Raw genomic sequence first — 21,042 nt, 5'->3', positions numbered from 1 at the left:
AATGCCCTTGCTGATGGAAGGAGGTTTTCACTCAAAATCTCATGATACATGGCCCCATTCATTCTTTCCTTTACACGGATCAGTCGTCCTGGTCCCTTTGCAGAAAAACAGCCCCAAAGCATGATGTTTCCACCCCCATGCTTCACAGTAGGTATGGTGTTCTTTGGATGCAACTCAGCTTTCTTTGTCCTCCAAACACGACGAGTTGAGTTTTTACCAAAAAGTTCTATTTTGGTTTCATCTGACCATATGACATTTTCCCAATCCTCTTCTGGATCATCCAAATGCACTCTAGCAAACTTCAGATGGGCCTGGACATGTACTGGCTTAAGCAGGGGGACACGTCTGGCACTGCAGGATTTGAGTCCCTGGCGGCGTAGTATGTTACTGATGGTAGGCTTTGTTACTTTGGTCCCAGCTCTCTGCAGGTCATTCACTAGGTCCCCCCGTGTGGTTCTGGGATTTTTGCTCACCGTTCTTGTGATCATTTTGACCCCACGGGGTGAGATCTTGCGTGGAGCCCCAGATCGAGGGAGATTATCAGTGGTCTTGTATGTCTTCCATTTCCTAATAATTGCTCCCACAGATGATATCTTCAAACCAAGCTGCTTAACTATTGCAGATTCAGTCTTCCCAGCCTGGTGCAGGTCTACAATTTTGTTTCTGGTGTCCTTTGACAGCTCTTTGGTCTTGGCCATAGTGGAGTTTGGAGTGTGACTGTTTGAGGTTGTGGACAGGTGTCTTTTATACTGATAACAAGTTCAAACAGGTGCCATTAATACAGGTAACGAGTGGAGGACAGAGGAGCCTCTTAAAGCAGAAGTTACAGGTCTGTGAGAGCCAGAAATCTTGCTTGTTTGTAGGTGACCAAATACTTTTTTTCCACCATAATTTGCAAATAAATTCATAAAAAATCCTACAATGTGATTTTCTTGATTTTTTTCCCTCAATTTGTCTGTCATAGTTGACGTGTACCTATGATGAAAATTACAGGCCTCTCTCATCTTTTTAAGTGGGAGAACTTGCACAATTGGTGGCTGACTAAATACTTTTTTTCCCCACTGTATGTACATATTACCTCAATTACCTCGTACCCCTGCACATTGACTCAGTACTGGTACTCCCTGTATATAGCCATGTTATTACCTCGTACCCCTGCACATTGACTCAGTACTGGTACTCCCTGTATATAGCCATGTTATTACCTCGTACCCCTGCACATCAACTCAGTACTGGTACTCCCTGTATATAGCCATGTTCTTACCTGGTACCCCTGCACATTGACTCAGTACTGGTACTCCCTGTATATAGCCATGTTATTACCTGGTACCCCTGCACATTGACTCAGTACTGGTACTCCCTGTATATAGCCATGTTATTACCTGGTACCCCTGCACATTGACTCAGTACTGGTACTCCCTGTATATAGCCATGTTATTACCTCGTACCCCTGCACATTGACTCAGTACTGGTACTCCCTGTATATAGCCATGTTATTACCTCATGGTACATCCTATATATTTGACTAGGTATGGTTACATCCTATATATTTCTGTCTTATATGACAAACATTTGTGTTTGGAATGAAATAACTCAAGACATGAATTATTAACCAAATCACTTTATTATGCATGCCTCTGTCTCTCTCTGCAGACATACCCAACATTTAAATACATGACTTGGTGGGAATTCAGCATTGACGCACATGCTTTAATAAAATGATAGATATATTTACAAGATAAGCGACTTCTCTCCCAAATGTGAACATTCCCCAATCCCGTCCCAAACCACAGCACTTTCAACGTTCCTTTTGAAATTCACCCACGTTTAAAAAGAACTTCAGGAAAAAAAACTAAAGAAATACACAAACCATGGGCTTTCGGCCAATACAACACAGCAATTTATGGAGTTCATCATTAACTACATAAATATGGCAGTAACACTGAGGTCTATATACAAGGTTGTGATGCGTGGAGTCTCTCTGCCAGTCGGTGTGACAGACCAGAGCCTTAGACTGATCGCTTTAAAAGGAAACCGCTCTATAGAACACCTCCAAGAAATTAACTAATAAACATCATGGGCAGAATTGTTTTCCTTCTCTTTTTTAGACAGGATTTTAATAGTATAAAAAACAAAATAAGGCACAATTAATACTTTGACCATTTCCTGTCCAGGGGATTGGACAGACATCCAGTAGTGTGGTTTGTAAACAGTCGATTGGGTTAGAACTGTCAGCTGACCTTCCCTTTGTATTCCCAATCAATCAATCTGAGTGATTCTAAATATGTTGTGGCAAGGACCTCTATGCTTCTGTTCACATTTATACAACAGGGACATTCCAAGGAAAATTCTATAAAATGTTTTGCGTTTCTTTTCCGTTTTCAAATATACTAACCGCACAAAACTCAGACAAGTTAATGTCATTCAAATCCCCCTGAAACAGTGTTTCATCATTGGTTTCTGTTGGTGGTGATCTGTATGGTGAGGGGAGGAGTCAGTCCAGGGCCCTCCCATCCAGCACAGCCATCCAATCCAGGACTGGACCATCAAATCAGAGGAAAGGGACTGGGCTATCCAATCAGAGGAAAAGGACTGGGCTATCCAATCAGAGGAAAGGGACTGGGCTATCCAATCAGAGGAAAGGGACTGGGCTATCCAATCAGAGGAAAGGGACTGGGCTATCCAATCAGAGGAAGATTAGGGTTGGGGAGTGAGGAGGAGGGCTGGAGAAGAGGAGAACAAGGGAGTAGAAGGAGAACAGGGGAAGAGGAGGAGAACAAGGGAGTAGAAGGAGAACAGGGGAAGAGGAGGAGAAGAGGAGAACAAGGGAGTAGAAGGAGAACAGAGGAGGAGCAGGGGAAGAGGAGAACAAGGAGTAGAAGGAGAACAGGGGAAGAGGAGGAGAAGAGGAGAACAAGGGAGTAGAAGGAGAACAGGGGAAGAGGAGGAGAAGAGGAGAACAAGGGAGTAGAAGGAGAACAGGGGAAGAGGAGGGGGCTTGGGGGGGAAGAGGAGGGGAGGTGAGGGGGGACAGGCAGGTGCTGTCAGCTGTTTGGGTCCTGGCTTTGGTTGGTGGTGTGAACAGAACTGAACAGGGCAACAGTTCAGTCATGTTTCAGGGCGCTGGCAGCTGTTTGGGTCCTGGCTTTGGTTGGTGGTGTGAACAGAACCGAACAGGGCAACAGTTCAGTCATGTTTCAGGTGGTCCTTGATGTCCTCCTCATCTGTGTATTCTGACGGCTCATCCCCTGGCTTTAACAGCCGACCAACATAATCATATTTTTCTGTAATGAGAGATCACAGGGGTCAAATCAAACTGCACTCTAAATCGAGCACCAACATATATCCTACCAGGGCCTAAAACAAAGTAATGTGGTACATTGCTCAATTTAATGTAATACTCTGTGACCTGAGTCCTTTAAGCAAAATATCATAGATGAGACAAAAACGTTCAGCTGGCCCTTTAAGGTTACCTTGGTAACGGGGCCACTCCTGTCATCATGTGTGCCTGTGAGAATCTCACTAGTAGAGCCGATGATGTCTCTTTGCTAGCAGTGGAAGCAAACTCAAACATTGAAAAGCAACCTAGCTTGTGAACAAAACAATGTATAAATAGCCAAAAAACATGAGGACAAAGTCTCACTTTCGTAGACATTGGAGTAAATTAGACTATTTTATGCCTGTGCACATTGCTTCTCAAATAAATCTTTCAGCAGCACTACATCCAGTGCACACAGCCGCCAGCCAGACAGTGTTGCTGTGTGAGGTGGGATAGCTATAATGTTAGGATTCAGATTTCTTTGTCCATTACCAGCATGAAACAAAACGCCAGAAATACTTTGAAAACAGCTACTGCAGCATTTATTTTGCTATAAATCACAACTCCATGTGCCATACTTGAATTTTTTACTATTTTTATGAAATGCTCGCACTGTAGAGGCCTGAGTGTGACTACCTGCCAACGTGGCTGGTGAATTAGACATTCTTAGCCGCCAACGCCAAAATCGACCCACATTTGGCGGGTGTTTTAGGCCCTGTATCCTCCATATCCATATCTTACCCATGAACTGCATCTCCCACTCTCTGACGGACTCCATCTGAACAGCGTTGAGGTCTGACAGGTCATCGTACTCCTCCCTCAGGGCATCTTTCTCCAGACAAAAGGTGGCCAGACCCCTCGATGCATCCCGGCCCGCAAATATACCATATGGACCTTCTGTATAGGGAAAGACAGTACATTAAACAGAATATATTTAACTGTATGGTCCAGTTCTATATGGTCCGTCTATAGCAGGGATCATCAACTAGATCCAGCCGTGGCTGGTCGGGGGGACAGAACATAATTACAAATAATTTGTAGACTGCAAATTGACCGCAAGAAGCGCAAACAGATATTTGATTATATTTTAATATCAAACCTTGCCTACATTTGCATACGATCACATAGGAATACTTGGGAACAGATTTCCACAATTAAAATCACTGAGCTGATTTCCTGGTGTTTTACTGTCTTACTATAAGGCCTCAGGGCCTTTCCTTTTTCCACATTTTGTTACGTTCCAGCCTTATTCCTTCCAGCCTTATTCCTTCCAGCCTTATTCTAAAATTGATTAAATTGTGGGGGTTATCCTCAATCTACACACAATACCCCATAATAATACCCCATAATGACAAAGCAAAAACAGTTGTATTTTTATTTTTTTATGTTTGTTCCGAAGCCACTCCTGCGTTGTCTTGGCTGTGTGCTTAGGGTCGTTGTCCTGTTGGAAGGTGAACCTTCACCCCAGTCTGAGGTCCTGAGCGCTCTGGAGTAGGTTTTCTTCAAGGATCTCTGTACATTGCTCCGTTCATGTTTGCCTCAATCCTGACTAGCCACTGAAAAACATCCCCACAGCATGATACTGCCACCACCATGCTTCACCGTAGGGATGGTGCCAGGTTTCCTCCAGACGTGATGCTTGGCATTCAGGCCAAAGAGTTCTATCTTCGTTTCATCAGACCAGAGAATATTGTTTCTCATTGTCAGAGTCCTTTAGGTGCCTTTTGGCAAACTCCAAGCAGGCTTCCATCTGGCCACTCTACCATAAAGGCCCGATTGGTGGAGTGCTGCAGAGATGGTTGTCCTTCTGGAAGTTTCTCCCATCTCCACAGAGGAACTCTGGAGCTCTGTCAGCGTGACCATTGGGTTCTTGGTCATCTCCCTGACCAAGGCCCTTCTCCCCAGATTGCTCAGTTTGGCCGGGCAGCCAGCTCTAGGAAGAGTCTTGGTGGTTCCAAACTTCTTCCATTTAAGAATGATGGAGCCCACTGTGTTCTTAGGGACCTTCAATGCTGCAGAAATGTTTTGGTACCCTTCCCCAGTATGTTACGGTATTAAGACTAAACAGGATGCGCTCTTAGGCCTACAGCTCCATGGTGGTTATACAAGGCTGCTATACTAAGCCTACTAATGATAATGACATGACTTATTATTATAATGATCATAATAGTAATAACAATAAGAGATCAAGAAAAAATGACTATTGATTATAGACCTAATTAAGTTGGGGTTTCCTCTCGCCTCACTTTTCTTAGACAATTAAGGCAAGGGCTGTTTCCTCATCTCCTTCCTCCGCTGCTGCCTCCCCCGCTTTGTTCTCAACACCAATATGCTGGTTAACTTTGCTATTATGCACATAGCAACATGGTCTAGGAAAAGGCGGCAATTCAAAAGCACACTGATGTGTTTCAGAACCGCGGACAGCGACCACTATCCAACGTGGGAGAAAGCGCATTTGCTATAAGATAATATAATTTGTATTAGTGTTGCACCATTGTTCTTACATAATATAACCATATACAATTTCAGTAACACTTGTCTTAGACTGATGGACTGTGCCATCCCCACGGCCTCCACAATGGATCAGTCCACTCAGACAGGCTCCAATCAGACAGGTGTCCCCACGGCCTCCACAATGGATCAGTCCACTCAGACAGGCTCCAATCAGACAGGTGTCCCAACGGCCTCCACAATGGATCAGTCCACTCAGACAGGCTCCAATCAGACAGGTGTCCCAACGGCCTCCACAATGGATCAGTCCACTCAGACAGGCTCCAATCAGACAGGTGTCACAACGGCCTCCACAATGGATCAGTCCACTCAGACAGGCTCCAATCAGACAGGTGTCCCCACGGCCTCCACAATGGATCAGTCCACTCAGACAGGCTCCAATCAGACAGGTGTCCCAACGGCCTCCACAATGGATCAGTCCACTCAGACAGGCTCCAATCAGACAGGTGTCCCAACGGCCTCCACAATGGATCAGTCCACTCAGACAGGCTCCAATCAGACAGGTGTCCCAACGGCCTCCACAATGGATCAGTCCACTCAGACAGGCTCCAATCAGACAGGTGTCCCAACGGCCTCCACAATGGATCAGTCCACTCAGACAGGCTCCAATCAGACAGGTGTCCCCACGGCCTCCACAATGGATCAGTCCACTCAGACAGGCTCCAATCAGACAGGTGTCCCCACGGCCTCCACAATGGATCAGTCCACTCAGACAGGCTCCAATCAGACAGGTGTCCCAACGGCCTCCACAATGGATCAGTCCACTCAGACAGGCTCCAATCAGACAGGTGTCCCAACGGCCTCCACAATGGATCAGTCCACTCAGACAGGCTCCAATCAGACAGGTGTCCCAACGGCCTCCACAATGGATCAGTCCACTCAGCCAGGCTCCAATCAGACAGGCTCCAATCAGACAGGTGTCTCGTCCACCGTAATTATTTATTTTTTTGCTACTCCTCGACTAAAGAAATATCGGTCGACCAACAGCCCATCGACCAGCAGCCCATCGACCAGCAGCCCATCGACCAACAGCCCATCGACCAGCAGCCCATCGACCAGCAGCCCATCGACCAGCAACCAACAGCCCATTGACCAGCAGCCCATCGACCAGCAGCCCATCGACCAGCAACCAACAGCCCATTGACCAGCAGCCCATCGACCAGCAGCCCATCGACCAGCAACCAACAGCCCATTGACCAGCAGCCCATCGACCAACAGCCCATCGACCAACAGCCCATCGACCAGCAGCCCATCGACCAACAGCCCATCAACCAACAGCCCATCGACCAACAGCCCATCGACCAACAGCCCATCGACCAACAGCCCATCGACCAACAGCCCATCGACCAACAGCCCATCGACCAGCAGCCCATCGACCAACAGCCCATCGACCAGCAGCCCATCGACCAGCAGCCCATCGACCAGCAACCAACAGCCCATTGACCAGCAGCCCATCGACCAGCAGCCCATCGACCAGCAACCAACAGCCCATTGACCAGCAGCCCATCGACCAGCAGCCCATCGACCAACAGCCCATCGACCAACAGCCCATCGACCAGCAGCCCATCGACCAACAGCCCATCGACCAACAGCCCATCGACCAACAGCCCATCGACCAACAGCCCATCGACCAGCAGCCCATCGACCAGCAGCCCATCGACCAGCAACCAACAGCCCATTGACCAGCAGCCCATCGACCAGCAGCCCATCGACCAGCAACCAACAGCCCATTGACCAGCAGCCCATCGACCAGCAGCCCATCGACCAGCAGCCCATCGACCAACAGCCCATCGACCAACAGCCCATCGACCAACAGCCCATCGACCAGCAGCCCATCGACCAGCAGCCCATCGACCAACAGCCCATCGACCAGCAGCCCATCGACCAGCAGCCCATCGACCAACAGCCCATCGACCAGCAACCAACAGCCCATTGACCAGCAGCCCATCGACCAACAGCCCATCGACCAGCAGCCCATTGACCAGTCGACTAAATGGGGTCAGCCCTAGTTAGCATAGCATTAATCCTCAGAATACGGCTGGTTGGTCAACCTATAACGTTAGTTTCTAGCTAACTTGATATGATCTCAAAACAGTTTGCTAATGACAGATATCAGTAGGATAATTTAGCCAGCTGGCAAAGTTGTTTGCCAGTTAGCTAGCTAGCAAATTGAGCTATGCCTGGCTTTAAAACATGATTTAGTGCTAGCTAACACTAGTGGTGCACAACTCCAGGATTTTTGGAGTCAACTGTGATTGGAGTCGACTCTTGCTCGACTCCCAAAACACGCTGAAACAAATACGTGCACACCTCATTATTACAGAGTCCTACTAGGAAGACTACATTTGCGTTCTAGAGGATTGACATGAGCATGATGCTGCCCATTTGTCTATAAAAGGTATATTTTGTTTTAATATAGAAGGTGATGTGTAGGAACTAGAATATTTCAGTGATATTTCTGCTGTGTGCAGCCTTGATTGTGGTCCTCTGTAGCTCAGCTGGTAGAGCACGGCGCTTGTAACGCCAAGGTAGTGGGTTCGATCCCCGGGACCACCCATACACAAAAAAAAAATTATGCACGCATGACTGTAAGTCGCTTTGGATAAAAGCGTCTGCTAAATGGCATATTTTTTTTTGACTGATCCCATGGGATGATGCCCACCCAACTACCTCATCCCCATATTGTTATTCATTTTGCTCATTTGCACCCCAATATCTCTATTTGCACATCATCTCTTGCACATCTATCATTCCAGTGTTAATACTAAAAAGGTGAAATTAAAAAAAAAATTGCAGCGCCCTCTACATTGATAAGCCTATTATTTTCCATGTTATAGCCCTATTGGACAGGTATTACAAGAGACGTTGGTTTTGTAATTATTATACAAGCATGTGCATTATTCCAGAGGACGTTTCACACAGGATTCGTTTTTCCAAACTGCCCCCTGTAATTCTTATTTTTTTCGAATTAAATTGACCCTTATGACGGAAGCCTGGAGGTTTTTATTGTAGACGTAAAGATATGTCAACGTCATGTCTACACAATAATACGCTACACTGGTAACTCGTACTTGGCTGCCACAAATGTACTGTATAGGTCTCCCCATAATATTGAAATTGATGAAGTGTGATCATAATCATTATTTTAGCGATCCATCCATGGTAGACGTCCTTCCTAATAAAAGGCCCCTCATTCTGCTGATTTGAGCAGCTGAACCGTATTTGCACTTGTTTATGGATGAGAAAGTGAACTTTAGCGGGGATGCTGCTTTGTGATCTATCACCTAGGACAGGGCTCTCCAACCCTGTTTGTGGAGAGCTACCATCCTGTAGGTTTTCATTCCAACCCTGTTCGTGGAGAGCTACCATCCTGTAGGTTTTCACTCCAACACTATTCTAGCGCATCTAGTTCAATAATTACCTGGTTGAAAAACTGAATCAGGTTAGTTACAACTGGGGTGGGAGCGAAAACCTACAGGAAGGTAGCTTTCCAGAAACAGGGTTGGAGAGCCCTGACCTAGGACACCAACAGCCAGGGTTTCATTAAATAAGCTATAGGCAATACTTTTTATTGCACATTTAGGCCTAATTAAACTGATGCATTTGGCGACGTTCAACTTCAATTCACTGGCACTATGAAGAATAACTTAGCCATACTCATTGATTGCCTAATATATACTTTAATATGCTTTTGGTGAGTTTACGAGGCATTGCTAGATGACCTAGCCTGTGCGCACAGTTCTGACTATATCTCTCTGCATGCTCCTGTGTGTGTTTGGTCTTCGGACTGTTGCGTGTAGAATAGCTCAGCCTACTCATTGATAGCCCCTACTTTAGTGAACTTCCGCGAGTCATTGCAAGCCAAGAAATTGCGAAATACAGCATTGTGATAGCCTACATCTTCTGATTACCGATGAACGGTTCTGACTGTCTGCCTGGTGGCCGACATGCCTACCTATGGCCCCTTCCATCTCTCTCTCGCTAGCTCGCTCTTTCTTTGCTGTGAAAGATGCGAGAGTTTGTGTTCTCGAAGTAGACTACGGAAACAGTTTCCTCTCTTGCAAAAATACTGAATCTTAGGAGTGGAATCGAAGCTTAGCACCCAGAAATGGGAGTCAATGGGCAAGGAGTCGACTCCCCACCACTCCCTAACACAGGGGCTCAGTTTGACACACTTTTGGGAATAACTAGCTAGATAGCTAACGTTAGCTTACTCTTGGTCCCCGCTTCAGCAAACGCTAATCAGTCTGTTTAGCTAACGAGCTAGCTAGCTAATCTGCATTTGTACGTTAACATTTGCTCAACTTGTTGTTCCATAGGTAGCTCTAAGTTAACTTGAGCTAGCTAGTTACATTAACGTTAATCACCACACCAGCTAGCTAACGTTAGGTAGCTATATAGATAGCGAACTATAACTTCACGTTAGCGAACTCTTTTTTTTTTAAACAACCTCGGATGCAGCTTTTTGTGGACATTTCCGTAATACTTTAACTGAGTGATGTAGCTAACAGGCGTCAGTGTAGTGTTGCTTTTGTAGCTAGTTTAACTAACGTTAGCCAGCTAACGTTAAGTTATATGCAGATTAGCTAGCTAACGTTAAGTTATATGCAGATTAGCTAGCTAACGTTAAGTTATATGCAGATTAGCTAGCTAACGTTAAGTTATATGCAGATTAGCTAGCTAACGTTAAGTTATATGCAGATTAGCTAGCTAACGTTAAGTTATATGCAGATTAGCTAGCTAACGTTAAGTTATATGCAGATTAGCCAGCTAACGTTAAGTTATATGCAGATTAGCTAGCTAACGTTAACGTTACTTAGTACAGTAAACATGCACACGTGTCTAACTACAACCTAGAAGAAACTAACTACTTACGCAAACAAACTAGCTAACAAGCCAATTAAATGCTAACATTGCAAAGTGCCAGACTAACTAGTTAGCTAAGTTAGTGATTTCATTTAGCACGTTAGCAAACTAAAATAACTGTTTGGGTAGCTAGCTGCTACCTTGCTTTAATGGAGTTAGTTAGCTAGCTACCAAGCTAGTCGAAGCTAACTACTGCGCCCAAATAACCGATGCAATCCAGTGTGTTATTTTCCATGAAGGGGTTCTTACCTCGGCCATAAAACGTTTTGCCGGTGGTAACATCGAATACTTTCATATTAACTGACATCATGATCCGGGGGTTTTGAAGTCCATCGTATTCCCTCAGTTGCTCCAAAGTGAAATCACGTCTTCGCATCTTTGGAAGAGACGAGGCCTCGCTTCCCTTGGCCGCGTCATCGACAATTCGTTTACCCCATCGCCGATAAATAACATAGCAGATCGCAACCACTAAAACTAAAATACTTAAATTTAACAACATCCCGCCAAGACTGAACGGGTCCGACTCATCTGAAGTCCCCAGCCCGCCACTACTGTCAACTACTCCACTCCAACTGTCTCCATCGTCCGCCATACTGATAGCGCCTACCCAAAAACACTCGCCCACTTCTTCTTCTTCGATGAGGTTTAACGGCGGTTGGCATCCAATATGTTGCATTGCCGCCACCTACTACACTGGAGTACAACTCCCTTATATCTTGCTTGAAAAATACAATTAACACCACCCTACTCCACTATTTAAATCTATTTATTCCTACCTCACTACTTAACACACCCTGTAACTCTTCTGATGTCAAGTCCCGCACACCCAAATACCTCTCTGCAGCTGCCACTACAACCTTACATTCCATCCCTGCAGTACAATTAATAACCATTGCTATAAATGCTAAAAATCCAATCTTACTGAAACATATATCACTTCTTTGCCTATCCCTCTGTACTGGTACAGATCTCCTACTCTCACCACTCCTCCCCCTTGACCCATCTTCCTCTACTTTCTTCACTGCCTCAGCATATGACTTCTTCACTACTGTAACCCTGGAAACCTCAACCTGCTTCTCTCGCACAGGACATGTCTGATCCCCAGCCTCATGGCCACCCATACAATTAGCACATACCACTTCTTTCCCCAATGTTACACATTCCTTTGTCTCATGCCCTTCTGCACACTTCTCACACCTTGGAACCTCCCTCCTACACACTGCTGCCACATGCCCATGAGTTTGACACCTGTAACATCGTAATGTATTCGGCACATAAGCTCGTAAAGGATAACTTATATATCCTAACTTCACTTTGTCGGGCAAAGACTCAACATCAAAACTCAAAAGAACAGACAATGACTCCTCTGTTTCCCCCCCCCCCCCCCCTGTCTGCGTCGCACCAAACGACGAGCATCACAAACACCGGGAATCATCCCCTTCAGTTGGTCCACTTTTACATTTACTGCTACCCCAGTAATCACTCCTTTCAATGGTGCCCTTTTCTTGAGATGGAAACAATTCACATTTCTTGCCCCCATTTGTTTAACTCTGAGCGCCTTCTCCCTCTGACCAGCAGAAACACAAACAATTATCACTAGACCACTTCTGGTTACCCTCACCGATTCCACAGCACCCAACTCTGTTTTCACCCACCCTGAAACCACAAAGGGATCAGCCAAAAGGCAAGGGTCCACTTTTTCCAAAACTCGCCCACTTGGGGTTTCTCATCAAATATGATTGGCCTGCGTCAATAATTCTGGGAGCTCATGCTCCACTGCCAAGCGACACAAACACAAGCCAGAAAATGGCTATTTGTTGAAATTATAGTGACAACTTGTGTGTTTTTAGGCGAGGGAAAGCAATGAGCAGTTTCTTAAGGGCACTAAACACAGCTAGCCATTTAGAGTAAGGATTAAGGACAGGTCTTTCTTGTGAAATAAATAATAACAACAATAGTTTGTAGGTATTTTTAACAATGCCTTTTTCTGATGCAATTCAGTTTATTTGATATGCCATGGAGTCCAGTTTCATAATATTACCTTATGTCCTAGCTGCTTGCCATAGTTTTGAAGTAATCGCGGGAAAACAGGACTTATTTTAGGGCATTTTTCACCCTGACAGCTCCTATTAGTTCTTGAGCGCTGTGGCACCAACTCGACTTCCGAACATTCTTTTCCTAACCCATTGTGCCACGTCACAATACTAGCTTCGCTGTTGGTAGTGTGGTGTCCGAGACAACGATGCTGATTTATGCTGTGATGATAAGAAGTCCGCTTACACTGTACTTTGATTATAAAGGTTTATTTGTATCAAAGATCACAGTATCAATTTACAGATATCTGCAAGCATCTGGAGAACAACGGCCCAATCTGTTGTCTCTCCCTCCTTTGTTCAGAACATGGTATTTATATCCTATGTAACATAATATGGCATGATTTTAATAAACCAATCCCTGGCCTCTACATAGCAGACTCTCCTCTATTCCAAGAAACCTATGTAGTAATGCTTTCCAGATGTTTCCGCAGAGCCAAGTTCCTCTAACACACCATTTGCAAACGTCAGCAAAATCATAAACTGTTTAGATACTACAGTAGCAATGACATTTACTAGCGTAAACCTTGTGGGTTAACCTTAAGTAACTTGATATTAAATTAGACAGATATTTCAACGGATGTTTAAATGTGAAGCATCCGCTTGGCGTTTCCACTCAGCCCAGTGGCTGGCAGTGGGAGAAGATGTAATTGGGCTGACATTCTGCTAATTTCCTCATCGATTAAACATTTGATCTCAATACAGTTTTCACTTTCCATCATCACTCAAACACCACAAGGCAAATCGGTGCGGATGCCTGGCAACCGATAGGGGGCGACGATCCTGGAAGGGAGTGGCCCTCTTGGTTTTTGCCTGCTCAAACACTCAAGACTCAATGACAGACCAACTCGGTGTGGATGCATGGCAACCGACTGGGGGTGACGATCCTGGAAGGGAGTGGCCCCCTATGGTTTTTGCCTGCTCAAACACTGAGGACTCAATGACAGACCAATTCGGTGCGGATGCATGGCAACCGACAGAGGGCGACGATCCTGGAAAGGAGTGGCCCCCTTGGGTTTTTGCCTGCTCAACCACCGTAGACCTAGTGACGGAGCAACTAACCTAACCAACGGACGGAACCTACACCTCAACGGGAACCTACATCTTCACTCTACAATCGCACCCCACAACCAACTGGGCGTGGATGGGCACTGGCAGCCAGCGGACTAAGCGTAACACGGGCTGGGACACCCTGGCTGCAACCAAACACCTATCCCTAAGTCCTGGGCTGGTTGTGCCTGGACCCCCAGGGGCCTCTGTCCGGCAAGCGGAGTGCCCTCCCCCTCGGTCTCCGCACGGCTGGAAGGCGTCGGATTGACATTGGGGATTCATTACAATAGGACCTAACCTTACCCTAACCCCTATTCTGATCCTAACCCTTACCTTAACCTAACCCTAACCCTAACCCTAACCCTAACCCTAACCCTAACCCCAACCCTAACCCTAACCCTAACCCTAACCTTACCCTAACACCCACCCTAACCCCAACCCTACCCTAACCCTAACCCTAACCCTAACCCTAACCCCTACCCTAACCCTAACCCCAACCCTACCCTAACCCTAACCCTAACCCTAACCTTACTCTAACCCCAACCCTAACCCTAACCTTACCCTAACCCCAACCCTACCCTAACCCTAACCCTAACCCTAACCAACAGATGGAACCCACACCTCAACTGGAACCTACATCTCCACGCTACCATCGCACCCCACAACCAACTAGGCATGGACGGGAACTGGCGGCCGGTGGACCGAGCATAACACCGGCCGGATCACCCGGCTGCAACCAACTCCGGGATGCTGACCTTCTAGGCAGAGTTGCAAAGAAAAAACCATATCTCAGACTGGCCAATAAAAATTAAAAGATTAAGATGGGCAGTCTGAGATATGGCTTTTTCTTTGCAACTCTGCCTAGAAGGTCAGCATCTCAGAGTCGCCTCTTCACTGTTGACGTTGAGACTGGTGTTTTGCGGGTACTATTTAATGAAGCTGCCAGTTGAGGATCTGTGAGGCGCCTGTTTCTCAAACTAGACACTCTAATGTATTTGTCCTCTTGCTCAGTTGTGCACCGGGGCCTCCCACTCCTCTTTCTATTCTGGTTAGAGCCAGGAATCCACATCCCTACGTACAGTACCAGTCAAACGTTTGGACACACCTACTCATTCAAGGGTTTTTCTTTATTTTTACAATTTTATACATTGTAGAATAATAGTGAAGACATCAAAACTATGAAATAACACATACTGTATGGAATCATGTAGTAACCAAAAAAGTGTTAAACAAATCAAAATATATGTTATATTTGAGATTCTTCAAAGTAGCCAGCGTTGCACACTCTTGGCATTCTCTCAACCAGCTTCATGAGGTAATCCCCTGGAATGCATTTCAAGTAACAGGTGTGCCTTGCTAAGCTACAGGACTGTTTTGCTAGCACAGACTGGAATATGTTCCGGGATTCTTCTGATAGCATTGAGGAGTACACCACATCAGTCACTGGCTTCCTCAATAAGTGCATTGATGACGTCATCTCACAGTGACCATACGTACATACCCCAACCAGAAGCCATGGATTACAGGCAACATCCGCACTGAGCTAAAGGGTAGAGCTGCCGCTTTCAAGGAGCGGGACTCTAACCCAGACGCTTATAAGAAACCCGCTATGCCCTCCGACGAACCATCAAAAAGGCAAAGAGTCAATACAGGACTAAGATTGAATCCTACTACACCGACTCCGACGCTCATCTGATGCGGCAGGGCTTAAAAACTATCACAGACTACAAAGGGAAGCACAGCCGCGAGCTGCCCAGTGACACAAGCCTACCAGACGAGCTAAATCACTTCTATGCTCGTTTTGAGCCAAGCAACACTGAAGCATGCATGAGAGCTGTTCCGGATGACTATGTGATCACGCTCTCCATAGTCGATGTGAGTAAGACTTTTAAGCAGGTCAACATTCACAAGGCCGCAGGGCCAGATGGATTACCAGGACGTGTACTCCGTGCACTCCGTGCACGCGCTGACTAACTGACAAGTGTCTTCACTGACATTTTCAACATGTCTCTGACTGAGTCTGTAATACCAACATGTTTCAAGCAGACCACCATAGTCCCTGTGCCGAAGGACACTAAGATAACCTGCCTAAATGACTACCGACCCGTAGCACTCACGTCTGTAGCTATGAAGTGCTTCGAAAGGCTGGTCATGGCTCACATCAACACCATTATCCCAGAAACCCTAGACCCACTCCAATTTGCATACCGCCCCAACAGATCCACAGATGATGCAATCTCTATTGCACTCCACACTGCCCTTTCCCACATGGACAAGAGGAACACCGATGTGAGAATGCTATTCATTGACTACATTTACGTCATTTAGCAGACGCTCTTATCCAGAGCGACTTACAGTTAGTGAGTGCATAATTATTTTTTTTCATACTGGCCCCCGGTGGGAATCAAACCCACAACCCTGGCGTTGCAAACACCATGCTCTACCAACTGAGCTACATCCCTGCCGGCCATTCCCTCCCCTACCCTGGACGACGCTGTGCACCGCCCCATGGGTCTCCCAGTCGCGGCCGGCTACGACAGAGCCTGGATTCGAACCAGGATCTCTAGTGGCACAGCTAGCACTGCGATGCAGTGCCTTAGATCACTGAGCCACTCGGGAGACTACAGCGCAGCGTTCAACACCATAGTGCCCTCAAAGCTCATCACTAAGCTAAGGACCCTGGGACTAAACACCTCCCTCTGCAACTGGATCCTGGACTTCCTCACGGGCCGCCCCCAGGTGGTAAGGGTAACAACACATCTTCCACGCTGATCCTCAACACGGGGGCCCCTCCTATCCTCCCTGTTCCCTCAACGTGAGCAAGACAAAGGAGATGATTGTGGACTACAGGAAAAAAAAGACAGGGCTGTAGTGGAACAGGTTGAGAGCTTCAAGTTCCTTAGTGTCCACATTACATTTACATTTTAGTCATTTAGCAGACGCTCTTATCCAGAGCGACTTACAGGAGCAATTAGGGTTAAGTGCCTTGCTCAAGGGCACATCGACAGATTTTTCACCTAGTCGGCTCGGGGATTAGAACCAGCGACCTTTCGGTTACTGGCACAACGCTCTTACCCACTAAGCTACCTGCCGCCCTACATCACCAACAAACTATCATGGTCCAAACACACCAAGACAGTCGTGAAGAGGGCACGACAAAGCCTATTCCCCCTCAGGAGACTGAAAAGATTCAGCATGGGTCCTCATATCCTCAAAAGGTTCTACAGCTGCACCATCGAGAGCATCCTGACTGGTTGCATCACTGCCTGGTATGGCAACTGCTCAGCCTCCGACCGCAAGGCACTACAGAGGGTAGTGCTTCCTGCCATCCAGGACCTCTATACCAGGCGGTGTCAGAGGAAGGCCCTAAAAATTGTCAAAGACTCCAGCCACCCTAGTCATAGACTGTTCTCTTTGCTACCGCACGGCAAGCGGTACCAGAGTGCCAAGTCTAGGTCCAAAAGGCTTCTTAACAGCTTCTACCCCCAAGCCATCAGACTCCTGAACAGCTAATCATGGCAACCCGGACTATTTGCATTACTGCTGCTCTTTAATTATTTGCTATATTTAATTTTTTACTTATCAATTCTTTACTTAATTTGTGGAATTCCTTTCCTTCTTAATGCTTTTGAACCAATCAGTTGTGTTGTGACAAGGTAGGGGTGGTATACAGAAGATAGCCCTATTTAGTAAAATACCAAGTCCATATTATGGCAAGAACAGCTCAAATAAGCAAAGAGAAACGACAGTCCTTCATTACTTTAAGACATGAAGATCAGTCAATACGGAAATTTCAAGAACTTTGAACGTTTCTCAAGTGCAGTCGCAAAAACCATCAAGCGCTATGATGAAACTGGCTCTCATGAGGACCGCCACAGGAATGGAAGTCCCAGAGTTACCTCTGCTGCAGAGGATAAGTTCATTAGAGTTAACTGCACCTCAGATTGCAGCCCAAATAAATGCTTCACAGAGTTCAAGTAACAGACACATCTCAACATCAACTTTTCAGAGGAGAAACCATAACTAAAGAACACCAATAATAGGAAGAGACTTACTTGGGCCAAGAAACACGGGCAATGGACATTAGACCGTTGGAAATCTGTCCTTTGGTCTGATGAGTCCAAATTTGAGATTTTTGGTTCCAACCACTGTGTCTTTGTGAGATGGAGAGTAGGTGAATGGATGATCTCCGCATATGTGGTTCCCATCGTGAAGCATGGAGGAAGAGGTGTGATGGTGTGGGGGTGCTTTGCTGGTGACGCTGGTGATTTATTTAGAATTCAAGGCAAACTTAACGAGCATGGCTACCACAGCTTTCTGCAGCGATACGTCATCCCATCTGGTTTGGGCTTAGTGGGACTATCATTTGTTTTTCAACAGGACAATGGCCCAAAACACACCTCCAGGCTGTGTAAGGGCTATTTGACCAAGGAGAGTGATGGAGTACTGCAACAGATGACCTGGCCTCCACAATCACCCGACCTCAACCAAATTGTATTTTTTGTATTTATTATGGATCCCCATTAGCTGCTGCTATTGGAGATTTTTCAGTTGAGCATAGTTAATTTTTCAGTTGAGCATGGTTAATCACAACATGACAAGCTGACAATGCACAGTTAATCACAACATGACATAGCCAAGCATGGTGAAAAAGATAGAGGCCGGACAGGGTGCAAAAGATAGAGGCCTGAAACAAAGCCAGGAAATTGCTCAGGACATGGACCTACAACTTTTGAAAATTGATTGAGGCTCAGAAAATGGACATGCTATGTTTAACAGAAAATGGACATGCTATGTTTAACAAAAAATGGACATGCTATGTTTAACAAAAAATGGACATGCTATGTTTAACAGAAAATGGACATGCTATGTTTAACAAAAAATGGACATGCTATGTTTAACAAAAAATGGACATGCTATGTTTAACAAAAAATGGACATGCTATGTTTAACAAAAAATGGACATGCTATGTTTAACAGAAAATGGACATGCTATGTTTAACAGAAAATGGACATGCTATGTTTAACAGAAAATGGACAAGCTATGTTTAACAGAAAATGGACATGCTATGTTTAATAGAAAATGGACATGCTATGTTTAACAGAAAATGGACATGCTATGTTTAACAGAAAATGGACATGCTATGTTTAAGAATCAATTAAAGGTTTAGAACAGAGCCAGGAAATGGCTCTGTTATTTCTTATATGACAGGGCTTGGTCCCGCCACCATTGGTTCATAAATATGTTGAATAGAAGGGAATGAAGTCAGATTGCACCACTATTATAAAATAAGGAAGTGGGCGGAGCGGTCAAGAGGTGAAAACTTGGAAACAATGGTGGAGGAACTAAACAGGGAGGGATTAAGCTAAAATGTGTGTAAAATGAGTAAGGATGAAACTGTATATAAACTGAGAGCTGAGAGGTGGAAAATGAGTTGGTCTGCAGACCATCTCGGCTCTATTGCTTGTGTAATAAAGTATATCTTAATTCTACAAAAACTCTGGAAGTACTTTTTGTTTTACTGAGGATAAGGACAATTTTCTACAACATAATTGGAGACCACGAAGGGACTGGAAAAAGGGACCATCTGGAGGAGGCTGAACGAATCACACAAAGCACAGTGACAGTTATACATTCTAAAAACATTACAATACATTCATTACAGATTTCACAACATATTTAGTGTGTGTACTCAGGCCTCTACTCTACTACCACATATCTATAACATACAATCCATGTGTACGTGTGTATGGACAAAGCCCTTGTATGTTATTGTGTGTTTGTATGCATGTGTCAATGTTTGTGTTACTTCACAGTCCCCGTTGTTCCATAAGGTGTATTTACAGTATATCTGTTTTTTAAATCTAATTGTACTGCTGGCATGAGTTACTTGATGTGGAATAGAGTTCCATGTAGTCATGGCTCTATGTAGTACTGTGCGCCTCCCATAGACTGTTCTTGACTTGGGGACTGTGAAGAGACCTCTGGTGACATGTCCTGTGGGGTATGTAGTGATGACGTCAATCTCTCCTCCACTTTGAGCCAGGAGAGATTGACGTGCATATTATTAATGTTAGCCCTCTGTGTACATCCAAGGGCCAGCCGTGCTGCCCTTTTTTGAGCCAATTGCAATTTTCCTAAGTCCCTCTTTGTGGCACCTGACTACACAACTGAACAGTAGTCCAGGTGCGACAAAACTAGAGCCTGTAGGACCTGCCTTGTTGATAGTGCTGTTAAGAAGGCAGAGCAGCACTTTATTATGGACAGACTTCTCCCCATCCTAGCTACTGTTGTATCAACATGTTTTGACCATGACAGTTTACAATCCAGGGTTACTCCAAGCAATTTAGTCTCATCAACTTGCTCAATTTCCACATTATTCAATACAAGATTTAGTTGAGGTTTAGGGTTTAGTAAATGATTTGTCCCAAATACAAAGCTTTTAGGTTTTGAAATATTTAGGACTAACTTTGTTCCTTGCAAGACACTCTGAAACTAACTGCAGCTCTTTGTTAACCTCTTAAGGATCGGACTCTTTTTTTTCAATTTGAAATGACTGCCTGTAGCTCAGGACCTGAAGCAAGGATATGCATATTCATGATACCATTTGAAAGGAAACACTTTGAAGTTTGTGGAAATGTGAAAATAATGTAGGAGAATATAACATTTTAGAGCTGGTAAAAGATAATACAAACACAAAAACATGCGTTTTCTATTTTTGTTTTTTCTCCATCATCTTGCAAGAGAAAGACCACACTATAATATTACAGTTTAGGCGCAATTTAGATTTTGGCCACTAGATGGCAGCGTGTGTGCAAAGTTTCAGATTGATGCAGTGAGTCATTGCAATACTAGACTATTTTCTATGAAGTCTGCCCAAATGTGCCGAATTGGTCAATTTATACATTTTCAAGTCCATAACTATAGAGAACATACAAAAATGATATGGTAATACAAAATGTAAGTTTACACACTCCCAGGAATGTCATACATGATGGATCATTAGCTTATACACTAACTTTCACACATCTAAATGGCCGGGTGGGGTGGGTGTGGAGCCAGAGACAGCAGAGGTTCAAACTGTAGAACCCAGTTCCTACATTTGAATATAAAAATGTATTTATCAAACAAAACTATGCTACATTTGATCTCTGAGATCCTTAGGATGACAAATCAGAGCAAGATTACTGAATGTAAGTACAT

The 21,042-nt window shown here is 45.1% G+C and overlaps 1 protein-coding gene across 2 annotated transcripts; it reads right to left on the bottom strand.

Annotated features, from left to right (window-relative positions):
• Positions 1-1,605: 1,605 nt before the first annotated feature.
• Positions 1,606-11,309, bottom strand: LOC311145916 (membrane-associated progesterone receptor component 2-like). 2 transcript variants are annotated; one of them, XM_084182298.1, is made up of 4 exons: positions 10,946-11,309; positions 4,061-4,216; positions 3,474-3,585; positions 1,606-3,284 (listed from the first exon to the last, which is right to left on the bottom strand). In XM_084182298.1, exons 1-4 carry the CDS (start codon positions 11,286-11,288, stop codon positions 3,275-3,277), a joined length of 621 nt encoding a protein of 206 aa, XP_084038424.1. In that variant the 5' UTR covers positions 11,289-11,309; the 3' UTR covers positions 1,606-3,274. The 2 variants fall into 2 exon arrangements, with proteins under 2 accessions (XP_084038424.1, XP_084038425.1); XM_084182299.1 differs by lacking the exon at positions 3,474-3,585.
• Positions 11,310-21,042: the final 9,733 nt, after the last annotated feature.

This window comes from Coregonus lavaretus (assembly GCF_964263955.1).
Source record: "Coregonus lavaretus genome assembly, chromosome: 18".
NCBI classification, from domain to species: Eukaryota; Metazoa; Chordata; class Actinopteri; order Salmoniformes; family Salmonidae; genus Coregonus; species Coregonus lavaretus.
Note: the sequence above shows the minus strand (reverse complement) of the source record. Positions and strands in the feature narration are given on the sequence as shown.